A 12,081-nucleotide genomic window follows, 5' to 3' on the forward strand; every position below is an offset into this window, starting at 1 on the left:
CCTCGGTATTCTAATCTGTCAGTGCTTTCTCATTTGAATGGAGATTATATTTCTGTAAGCAGGAAAATGTCAATATAAACATCCTCATGCTAGTGTGAAACCCTAATATTGACAGATACACATCAGATTTTCTTTTGGCTGTGAGTCACCCTTAAATTAAAAGGAAACAAAACAGAATTTGGGGGAGACAGTTTATAATAAAAATAATTGTGAGCTTTTATTTAATAGCTTTATATTGCTCTTTCTTTTTTTCTTTTTGTTTAGATTTTTAGATACATTGAAGTTATCCACTGAGGACACCCTTACTCTGAAGATGACACACACAGCAAGTGGACTGAAGGACTGTCTCCACTCCATTGTTCAGGCTGCAGCCCACAGGGAAGTGAGGGCTGCTCTCACGAGGATGAGTTTTTATCTTCTGAATGACAGATTGTCTTTCAAGGGTGGCACTGGCCCATGTGGGATTACCTTGAAGTCCTTGTCTTGGCACACCACACTAAACAGGTCAGTGTCAGCTCAAGCCTGCTGGTTTCAGAGGCCTGGATGGAATTGTATTTGGGTTCATCTCCACATGTTTGAAGATAGGAGCATGTGTTCTTATTGTTGGCATCATGAGAGAAATGCTTTTTAGAAAGAAAAATTTAAGGATTTTTATTGTCTGTAATACAGGTCTAATAATAGCAAAAGAGACAATTTTAACATAATTACTGCATTTTGGACTTATTAATAAATTGTTATAATTTTTACAAATATTATTATTATATTTTTATATCCTAACATAGCAAATCTTATTTTTTATCTCACAGAAGTAAATGATTAGGATAAGGCATGGGTAAACAAACTGTTTATTCCTGTCCATATTGTATCAATAAATGAGCTGAGACATCAGGGAACTGATTAAAGGCTTGGTAACTCTGGCTGTTTTGTTTTGCTTTCTTTCTGTTCTTAAGTAAATTATCTCATTTTTCTTTTTACTCTGAATTTCATGAAGTTGATAGCCATGTGGAGGTCCTTTAGTAGTTACTGGGAAGGCCCTGGCTTGTAAATTTAACACGTTTAACTGGTAGCAGATGGCTGCATTTGAAACAAGACTGATAAGCAGCCGTTGCCAGCAGTTCTACATTTTAGTCTTCACGTGACTTTAGTATAAAATGTATAACTCTCCATTAAACGGAAAGTGTGCCGTTTTCAAAATGCGAGGTTATTTGAGTTTCTAAAATGTGGGCTCTTATTTAGTGTAGCTCTCACAATTCGGATACCTAGTTTACCTTTTTCAGTGGTGTGCTGTAGCCAGCTAGGACTGCCTTGTGAGAGAGGTGATGGTTAAATTATCTGGATTTTTGCAAGTTAGTCGTTAAACACAACCACTCTTAAAATTGAGCTTTGTAAACTTACAATTAAATAAATTATATGAAAAGTAAAGATCATGATTATGCAGAGTCATGGCTTCCTAATTATTTTACAACATTCTACTATTATCTGTGCTCTCGATGTTATTTATATGGACTCTGTCTGTGCTGTGGAAGTGCTGTATAATGGTGTGCTGCAGTGCCGGTCTCCACAGCTGTGCGGTAGATTGGAGGATTGCAGTCAGCCATGGCGAGGTATTTACACTGTGGAAATTGGCAAACACAGCAAATCAGCACCCCACTTCTCAGCCAGTTGTTAAATACTTATCCGCACGGCCACTTACTTTATAGAACTAGAAACCATGATTACTGTCTTCTTTATTGTAGGTTTTTACAAGTACTTCCTGCTTGCACTGAAGATGAGAAACTGCTAATAGATATCATACACTTTCTAAATAAGTTATTGAAGGAACAAAGAAAAAATGTATCCGTAGAACTTCTAAACTGGCTTCTCGAATTACTTCTTAGACATGTAAGTGTTGTTAAGGAATTTGAATTTTAGGTTTGACAAATGATATATTTGTAAAAATCATTAGTACTGTATATGAAAATATGGAAAAGTATAATTTTTACATAGCCCGTGTTTAGCCAAGTAGTCCTTAATGTTGTAATAGATGGCTTTTAGCAATATGCCTTCCTGACGTGATTGTTACTAGGTTTAAGTTAAAAGTCTGTAGACTAAATGGGACCTTCAGTCTTGGCGTTTAATGAAACCTGTTCTGTATGTGAGCTTTCAGCAGCAGCTGTATTCTTAAGTGAGGATCTTGGAGTGGGGGAGTTCAAGTAGGGATGTGGAGGGGCAGTGAGACGAGCCTGGAGGCAGTGAGGGGTAGTGACGGTGAGGTTGGAAGGACTCAGTCAGACTGTGCTCAGGCTTCATGTAAGTTTACTGTAGTGTTTACTCGTCCAGCGCCCCCACTACTCTCTACTTTTTGTAGCTGACTGTGTTCTGAGAAACTCGCCAAGAACCCAGGAAGCTAGCTTGTTTTTTTTATCGTTGGCCTGTATTTTTTTTTTTGCAAATACTATATGGATTTACTTAACCTGGTAAAGATAAACCTTCGCACAAACAATCACAAAAAAAACACATTAAATTTAGAAAAAAGGGCCTAAACTGAAATAGAAGATAATAGACCTTATAAGACAAATATATTTCATTATATGTTAATACATTTGCAAAGCTCATTTAAAGACATGATTTTCTATAAAAATGCAAGGTGCTAATATAATGTAAGTTAGAAATTCTAATTGAGAATACTTTTAAAAGTATTTATAGATTTAAAAAATATATTATGTATATGAATGTTTATATGTGTATAAAGCTTGTTTAGATGTTTATTATTTTCTACCTTATTGTGGATTGGTGAAAATAGGGACTGTTTCGTTCACCATTGCATACCCAGTGTCTACCATAGTACCTTGCACATAGTGAGCTCTCAGTAAACATTTATTAACTCACTAGTAAACATATCACTTTAAGGAAGCTATGTAGTTAATTACAAGAAACACACATAACCTTAATTTTGTAACATGTTAAAATACAACAAATGGAAACTATAAATTCCTAGAACTGTAATTGCTGAGTCAGTTACAAGTTGCAAAGATACATGTGTATATGTGTTTGTATTGAGGTTTGTTTTTTTTTAAATAGGTAACTCTTATTTTGAATGATACGATGGTTTTCATGATTGGGGCTTTTTTGTTTTCCGTGAATTGTCCCTTGATGCCCTTGCTAGTTTTGCCCCACAATTGGGTTTTTAGTCTTCTCTCGCACGTGTGTGCTCAAACACGCTGTCTCTCTCTCTTTTGAAAGTTTTTGGTAACAGAGGAGCCCTTCATAAATTAGGGAGATTAGCCCTTGATCTGTGATATGAGTTGCAAATTTTTTTTTCTTGTCATTAGTCTTCTGACCTTACTGTATCTTGGACTTACTTTCCTATTTTATCTACCCCTTTCATCCCCTAGCTTTTGTTAGTTATGTTGTTTCTACTTTTCATCTTTTATAGTACTTAAATTGTGTTCCATGATCATAATTTCCACATTTAGGTATAGTGCTACAGGTGTGTGTGTGTGTGTGTATGAATGAGAGAAACCTGACTTCTCACCACCTTGACCATTACCACTCTAGGCCGAGCCGTCACCGCCCCTCTCCCAGGTTATTGTTAGGTCTTCCAGCCTCCACCCGTGCTGCCTGTGCTTCTCAAGACGGCTGCCACAGGGATCTTAAACTGAAGTCATATCATGTCCCTGTTCTCAGAATCCTCCACCAGCTTCGTCTCATTCAGATTAAGCTCCATAGGCTGCAAGGCTCTATTTGAGCTTGATTCTGAGTATCTTTCTGACCTTTTCTCCTACCACTGTACTCCACTCCTTCTTTTCCAGCCACATTGGCCTCTGGTTGTTTTTCAAACACTGCACTCATAGCTCCCTTTGCATTTCTTTTTCTCTCTGGCTGGAATGCTCTTCCCCTAGATATCTATACAGCTGACTACCGCACTTGATTCAGTGCTCTGTTCAGATGTTAGTCATCCTTACCTGTCATAGTGTAGCATTTCTCCATGCCCGACTCTCTGTGCCTTCTTAATCCTATTTTACATTTCTTCATTGCACTTATCGCTCCCACTTGCAGAATATCTTTGTTCATTTTCTTTCTACCCCAGCCCACCCCACTAGAATGTGGGCAGTGAGGACAGGTTATGTTGTTTGTTTCATTCACTGTCATGTTATTTTTGTGTAGTCATATTTATAGGATTTTTTTATAGTTTCTAAATTATGTGTCTTCTTGGAAAGATCTTCTGTTTCCCAGAGTTTTGAGAAAACACTCTCATGTTTTCTTTTATGATACTTAAGGTTTTATTTTTGTTTACATCTTTATTCATCTGGAATTTCTTATGATGTAGATTATTTTTTTTAATGGTTAGCAATTTTCTCATGTCATGTCTACTCCTGATTTGAATTGGCACCATTTTTTAAAACCATAAACTGATTTCCTATATATGCATGACTCTTTGATTGAACATTGTATTATGTTCCTTTGATATGCCTGTATTTTTCTGAAGAACTACATTTTTAAATTATCATAGCAAATTTTTCCATAATAAAATTTATTTTTTTTATTTTTCTCTGGCCATTTCACTTCTATTTTCATTTTGTGAAACTTATGACAGAACATTTGTCCAGTAGGAGGGCATTTATATGTGAATTTTATTGGTTTCTGTATGTATGGCAAGAAATACCTTAAGCATAGTTAAAAAGACATGATAAACTGAGAAAATTATTTATAACACAAATGAGAGACAACATACTAATTTCCTTAAATTATAATTTTTGAGTCCTTAATAAGATGATTGCACTTCCAGGGTATATAGATTTATTGTTCTGTAAAGTTTGCTCTTCTGTTGCTTTCCCAAGGATGATTTCAAAGTACTGTATTTACTTCTATTTTATCTTTTAATTATTAAAAAAATTAAGGAAGCATTCGGAGGCAGGTTTTTTCTGGAAAGTTTTAATAAAGCGAACAGGAAAACCTATTGTCATAGTTCTTTCAGCTTTTAGGCCTGCTTAAATATTTTATAGATTAGACATTAAAATATTATTAAAATAATATCCATGAAGCTTTTCCTCTGAATGAGTTTTTTGATAAATTGATTTTTGATCTATAAATTTTTTATAACTTCATAATCTTTTTGCTCATTTTAAAAAAAGAATAACCTCTAAAACAGTCTCCTCCTTCGGTTAGAGTTCTTGTACACGGGGAGCTGTGGTTGCTTTGGTTTGTGAAAATAGCAGATATATGGTGGGCTTTGGTTTTAGAATCTTTTCTTGAAAATCTGTGCAATAGTTGAATGTTTGCATATGACTGTAAATAGTATATAACAATAGAAAAATTAAAATATACATACCTAAACTGTATAACTGTAACTAGATAGTTAAAACTTTACATTTAAACGATTATGAATTTTGTAGTATGTCATGAGTGCTGATACATATTGCATAATTTATTCATAGTTTTGAAATTAAAATGAAATTTCTACAGGACTCTAGATGATTGTACTGTAATTTTTTTTTAAATAAATTTATTTATTTATTTATTTTTGGCTGTGTTGGGTCTTCGTTTCTGTGCGAGGGCTTTCTCCAGTTGTGGCGAGCGGGGGCTACTCTTCATCGCGGTGCGCGGGCCTCTCACTGTCGCGGCCTCTCTTGTTGCGGAGCACAGGCTCCAGACGTGCAGGCTCAGTAGTTGTGGCTAACGGGCTTAGCTGCTCTGCGGCATGTGGGATCTTCCCAGAGCAGGGCTCGAACCCGTGTCCCTTGCATTGGCAGGCGGATTCTTAACCACTGTGCCAGCAGGGAAACCCTGTACTGTAATTTTAATGCAGCTTTAGGAAAGGATTTTTGGTATAATTAGTTTGTTTGACTTTGTATGGTATCAAAGCTGTCTTTGGAGAGCTCTTACCTTGTCTCATATATTATCATCACTAGTGTTATAGATAATAGTAATACTTTTAAGGGTGAGTAAAGTGGACTTAAGCATCCACTATCAGGAGAGTTTACTCTCTAAATATCATGCTACGAGGATTAAATTATTAAGCGTTTTGTAACAGCCAATGTTCAAAATAAAAGAAGCATGAAAATAGAAAGTCAAAAAGTGACTTTTACAATTTATCATCTGAAGTGGGTAAAATAAATGAGAAATGGCTTAAGAAGGTCAGTAAAATAACATTTCCAAAGGAATTGTTTTGAATGTATGGACATAACATATGAAGATGTGCAAAAGTGATGGTGGCAAAAAGAAAATTAGACAGAAATGAATACCTGATCAAGCAGAAGAATGCCTAAAAGATATATAAAGAAAAATTAGCTAACTTACCAAGGGAAGATACAGAAACTTTCTCTTGTGAAAATTTTGTCTACATGTTTTATCAAAACTTTCATTTATTACAAGCATTTTACATACTTAAGGAATTTTTTGTACTACTAATTTATATTTTAATGTATTGATATTTTGTTAGTATATAAAATAACTGAGAAGTGCTGAATTTGAATGCATTTCTTTTCAGAATGAGTTTTTGATGGAAGTTTATCAAAGTGGGGCCATACTTTTTTCGGGGGGGACCATTCAGAACTACACAGCACATGTCTGTCTGTTGTCGGACTTCCACAGGGTCATGTGCACTCAGAGTTCACAGAGGGCGTTGTCCATCCTACTATTGTAGGTTGCTGATGGATGGAAAATTGGATATGATGAGTGGTAACTCTGTGGGTAAAGAAAATGAGCCATCATTGCAGAAATTGTTGCCTTTTGGAGGTCAGCACTGATGAAATAATGGCCCACGTAGTTGGTTTAAAATTAGGATTGAATACTAATGTCTAAAGATAAAACCTTCAGATATGATTAAGTACTTGAGATCAATAGGCATCAGTAGAGACATCTATTTCCTCTTGTTCTTGAGGAATGGTAATAAATCCCATATTTTAGAAGTGATGTTGCTGAGGTTCACTGAATCTTAATGTTAACATGTCAATCCAAGATATGTTATAAAGGGAAAAAGTCTCAGCAATTTACCTGCAAAAATAAGTTATTAATAGGATGAGATTCTTTGGAACGGTCTTAGTTTTAGGTATATATTTACATACTGCTTCAATATATTAATATGTTAATCCATAGCTTCTACTTAATTTTTATATGTATATCAGAATTAATAATTGCTGATGGTAAAATTACATTTTACCAAGATGGGGTTTGCATTAAAAACAGCTCGCTCGGTTAGTCAGTATTTACGGGATTTAGAGGGAGTGTGGGTGTAAGTCAGCCTTTGGTTATTTGGGGCTAAGAATACTATAGAATATATATTTATTTTAATGATTTTATTAAATGTGTGTCTAGATTGTTTTATTCATATATGAAACTTAGAAGTGGTAGTTGTGTTTTATGTAGTTTTACTTGAACCAAATGAGACACTTCTTGTTCAAGATGAAAGGAAAAGCTGAAAAAAAATGCTGCTTAGGTGTGAAACATAGTAAAGTAAGTTAAAGGTAAAGCATCTCTCCTCAGTATTTTCCAAAAGCTCTCAATTAGATTATTTTTAATTCTTTGTACCTGGTTGAAGTATACTGTACATACTACATAATGTAAACAACTTGGAATTTTCTTCCCATTTAAAAAATTTCTTTTCCTTAAAAAGAATGTAGTTGTCTTTGAATTGAGTTCTTTAGGTGAAGGAGGCCATGACAACAGTAATTACATTTTGATTTTATCTCTTTTTGAACGTTATAATATGCACTATTGATGTGACATAATGCTGGGGATGGAATGTTAACTGTCTCTGAAGTAAGATGGTCCTGAGGTTGAATTCTTGCTCTGCTCATTCATATGACTTTGGTTAAGTTACCTACCCTCTTCAGGAACCTCTGTTTGCCCATCTATAAAATATGAAAATGCAAATCTTCTAGTTCAACTCAAAAGTTAAATAAAATCTTATTTTCCTTCTCTCTTTTTTTTAGCACAGTGCCTATGACATGATAGATGATAAATAAATATTCCATCTAATTTTAATGCTGTTGGTTAATGTAACATTTTCTGCTCTCTCAATATTACTAGAAATCATCTATTACATTTCTTTAGCTATTTTTTTTTAAGTTGGAAAACAGGTTGAAATTTAAGTAGTACTAGTTTCCTTTGTTTATCAGCCTGTCAAATTCGCAAAGATTACAACAGTAATAATACTCAACGTTGGCTTGGGTGCTGTGGGCCTTAGTCATATGTACTGGTACACTTTTTGCAGGGACAATTTGGCAATATACATTGAAAGCATTAAAACGATGATAATGTTTTGATTTAGTGATTTCGTTGTTTAGAATTCATACATAGGGTATAATCAGAGTTGAGCATGCTGCTGCAGCTCAGTGAAATTAGAAATCACTGATTATCCAGTAGTTGTGGTAAACCCTTATGGCTGAATAACAATCAGTTACTAAAATCATGTTTTTGAAGAAATATTGATAATAACATTGTTTTAAAAAATGGTCACAGTAGTGGATTTTTTCACTTGATCTCAGTTTTGTTAAAAATATTGAATTATAATTCTGTTTGCACTCACATAAAAAGAATAGTATGTACCAACATACTAATAACAGCTACCTCTGTGAGGTGTGATTATGGGTGGTTTTTGTTTTTCTCATTGTGCTTCTCTATATTTTCCTCAGTTTTCTGTAATGGATATGCTTTCCTTTTCTTGAGATAACATATGAAGCACCTTTTGGGTTGAGAACATCTCTACTAATGCCGTAGAAACCTACGATTTAGGCGCTATAACTTAGTTACTCCAGAACATGATTAGCAATAAAAACCTTTATGGGGAACAGCATACAGCTCCATTAGAGGGTAAATATATGTTTTACAAATTCCATTTTTCAGAGTCCAAACCCACTATTGGAGCTGCTGGTTCTGACAGAGTCCCAGGCGCGAGAGGAAGCAGATGACATCCGCACCGCCGTCAGGCAGCAGCTCCAGAAAGAACTGGTCGCCCTCTTCAACACCTTGCTGCTCAGTTCCGTGGCGCTTACTGACAGGTACCATGTGTGTTATTGGAGGTTTGGGAACATTCACACAGAACCTAGTTTTCTTTTGATTTCTAAAGGGTCTTACTTTTCATTAGTTTCAAATTAAGAGGAGAAAAGACTTCAGTAAAAATCAGTTGTGCTGGTTTGTTTTTTAGTTCAGATCAATTTCTGATATAGCCTGATTGTAATTACACACACACACACACACACACACACACACACACACACACACAGTATTTTGTTGTCTCTAGGTTTAGTTATTGGTTCTCTCTTAATTTTCTACACATCTGTCTGAGCAGTCATGCCCATTTCTACGACTGTACAACTATTTTTGCATGGATGATTTTCAAATGTATATCTGTAGCTCTGACTTAAAAATTTTAAATTCACAATTTTAACCATTTTAAAGTGTACAGTTGAGTGGGTTTTGGTATATATACAGTGTTGTACGACTGTCACTGTTTAATTCCAGAACATTTCCATTACCCCAAAAAGAAACTTTGTACCCATTAAGCAGTCTCTCCCCATTCGCCCTTTACCCAAGCCCCTGGTAACCATTAATCTTCTTTCTTTCTCTATGAATTTGTGTATTCTGGGCATTTCATATAAATGGGGTGAAACAGTATGTGACCTTTAGTGTCTGGCTGTTTTCATTTAACATCATGTTTTCAAGGTCCATGCATGTTGTAGCAGATGACAGTGACTAAATAATAGTCCATGTATGGATATGCCACATTTTGCTTATCCATTCATCTGTTGGGGGACATATGAGTTGTTTCTACCTTTCACTGTTGTGAAGAGTGATGTTATGAACATTCATATGCAAATTTCTGTGTGGACATATGTTTTCAGTTCTTGAGTATATACCTAGGACTGGAATTGCTGGTTCATGTGGTAACTCTATGTTAACTTCTGATTTCATTATTGGTTGGCAGTACTAATACCCATTTATGCATTTTTCAATGTAATTCTTACTTGTATTTTACATCATATACTCTGGATGGTATATTAACTATGTTTTTCTTAAAAAGTCTTGTTTTAAGAGGGAGTATTTTCTGCCATTTCCTGCCATTTCCACTATTTCATACTTTTTTGATACAGTAAGTTGTTAGTAACCCTCCACCACCACCACCAAGAAAGCCCATTAAGCCAGTTATGTTTGTTCCGTGGTTGACTTTTTTTCCTCCTTTACATACACAGGAAATGCTTGGAACTTTTTTATGTTTTCCAAACGCAGCTGGCTTTGAAACTGCTCCAGTGTCTGAGAGTCACAGACGCTCCTCATTTCTACGGCCTGCCATCCCTTGAGAGGACCTTACGAGGGATGGCCCACCTTACAGCATTTCCAGGATGGAGCTCACACTCTCCTTTCACAAAGCCACTAGAAATTTGTGTGAAGTACTTGTCAGGTCTCCTCGAAGTAAGTAAAAATAGTCAATAACTATAAACAGCAATAATAAAACCCCTAAATGATAGCTATTTACAAACCCCCAAATGATAGCTATTTACTATTTACTGACCACTCAGTGTGTACCAGGCACAATATTAGGTGCATTGTATGTGTTATTATATTTAATGTAGATTATTATTCAGTGTTTATGGCTCATTAATGGTTCAATGTGTTAATGATTTTTATTAGCAAATATATAAGTAAGATTACTTTTATGAATAAGCTCATTTTCAAGAAAAGTAAGGCTTACACTTCATTAAGCCCCTTTATTTGGATAACTTGTTTATTTGCATCTATTAACCCTTTTGTTGTGAAATACAACACATACAGAAAGTACACAGAATGTAAATACATAGTTCATTGTTTATCACATAGTGAACACACATGTGACCGCCCTGGTCCTAAAATAGAGAGTAGCCACCACCCTAGAAGCTCTCATCATAACCACTTCCAGTCTCTACTCCTCGCCTGAAGGTAGTTGTTATTTTGATTTTTACGGTAATAACTTCTTTGCATTTCTTGATGGTTTTACCACTCAATTATGTGTCCATATATACAATGATTTCTCATTCTCTTGATTTTGTTAAATGGAATTGTATTTCTTTTTAACATTATGCTTATGAGAGTTACTCATTTTGCTTCCTGTAGGTGGAGTTTAATTTCATTTTTGTGTAGTATTCTCTCTACTACAATGTTGAAGGACAATTTGGCTTCTCTTTTTCTTCCTGTTTAGGGCAATTTTAGATACTGCCACTGTACACTTGTGTTGAAAATGAGTATATTATATCTTCTGTGAAATTTTATTTTCTAACTATTGCTGATTTATGGAAATATATTCAGTTTTTATATGTTAATTGTGTACCCAGCAGTCCTTGTTTCCAAACTGAAAGGAAAGGCCTTTAATGTTTTATCTTTTAGTAAGCTATTTATGGTAGTCTTTTTTCAATTACTTAAAGAAAAATCAGATTAAGGACATTTTCTTTTAGTCTTACTTTGCTAAGAATTTTTTTTTTAATCATAAGTGTATATTGCTTTTTCTGTATCTTTTAAGATAATCATGTTTTTTTTTTTTTTGTATTCCATAAGATGATGGATTACATTGGTTGATTTAAAAATGGTAAACAACCTTATATTTCTGGAAAATTTCAACTAGTTTGTGATGTATTATTCTTTTTATATATAAACAGGTTTAGTTTGTTAATGTTTTTAGAATTATTCTACCTATTTTCATTGGCAAAAAAAGTTTCTAGAATTACTATATCTATCTTCTTATAAAACTTTTGTCAGTTTTTTAATATCAAAATAAGTCCATCCTTATATAATTTTCTCTTTTTCTTCATGTAACTTTCTCTTTTTTCTTCTTTGGAATAGTTGGTTTGAATTGGTGTTATTTCTTCCTTAAATGTTAAGTTGACAGTATAGCAATCTGGGACTGGAGTTTTCTTTTTGGGAAGATTATAGATGAATTGAATTTTTAAAGTAGATCTAGAATTGCTCAGATTTCCTGTTTTTTGTGTGTCAATCTCAGTAAGCTATGTTTTACTGAATTTTATCTGAATTTTCAAATTCATTGCCCTAAAATTGTTCATCACATCATCTTGTTTTTAAAATATCTGTCAGATCTGTAGTGAGGTCCCATTTCATTCCAGACGTTGATTT

The 12,081-nt window shown here is 34.4% G+C and overlaps 1 protein-coding gene across 6 annotated transcripts in view; it reads left to right on the forward strand.

Moving 5' to 3' along the window:
* Window positions 1–12,081, forward strand: part of RTTN (rotatin) — a 142,542-nt gene that overhangs the window by 56,330 nt on the left and 74,131 nt on the right. For all 6 annotated transcript variants that reach the window (XR_009005111.1, XM_057527198.1, XM_057527197.1 and 3 more), the window contains 4 exons: window positions 265–504; window positions 1,737–1,881; window positions 8,827–8,981; window positions 10,173–10,392. Coding sequence is in view for 5 of the 6 variants with exons in the window: in XM_057527198.1 (XP_057383181.1) it covers window positions 265–504; window positions 1,737–1,881; window positions 8,827–8,981; window positions 10,173–10,392 (760 nt within the window). In the remaining variant the exon portion in view is untranslated. The remainder of the gene's footprint in view (window positions 1–264; window positions 505–1,736; window positions 1,882–8,826; window positions 8,982–10,172; window positions 10,393–12,081) is intronic.

The sequence above is a fragment of the Balaenoptera acutorostrata genome, chromosome 13, assembly GCF_949987535.1.
Source record: "Balaenoptera acutorostrata chromosome 13, mBalAcu1.1, whole genome shotgun sequence".
Lineage (NCBI taxonomy): Eukaryota > Metazoa > Chordata > Mammalia > Artiodactyla > Balaenopteridae > Balaenoptera > Balaenoptera acutorostrata.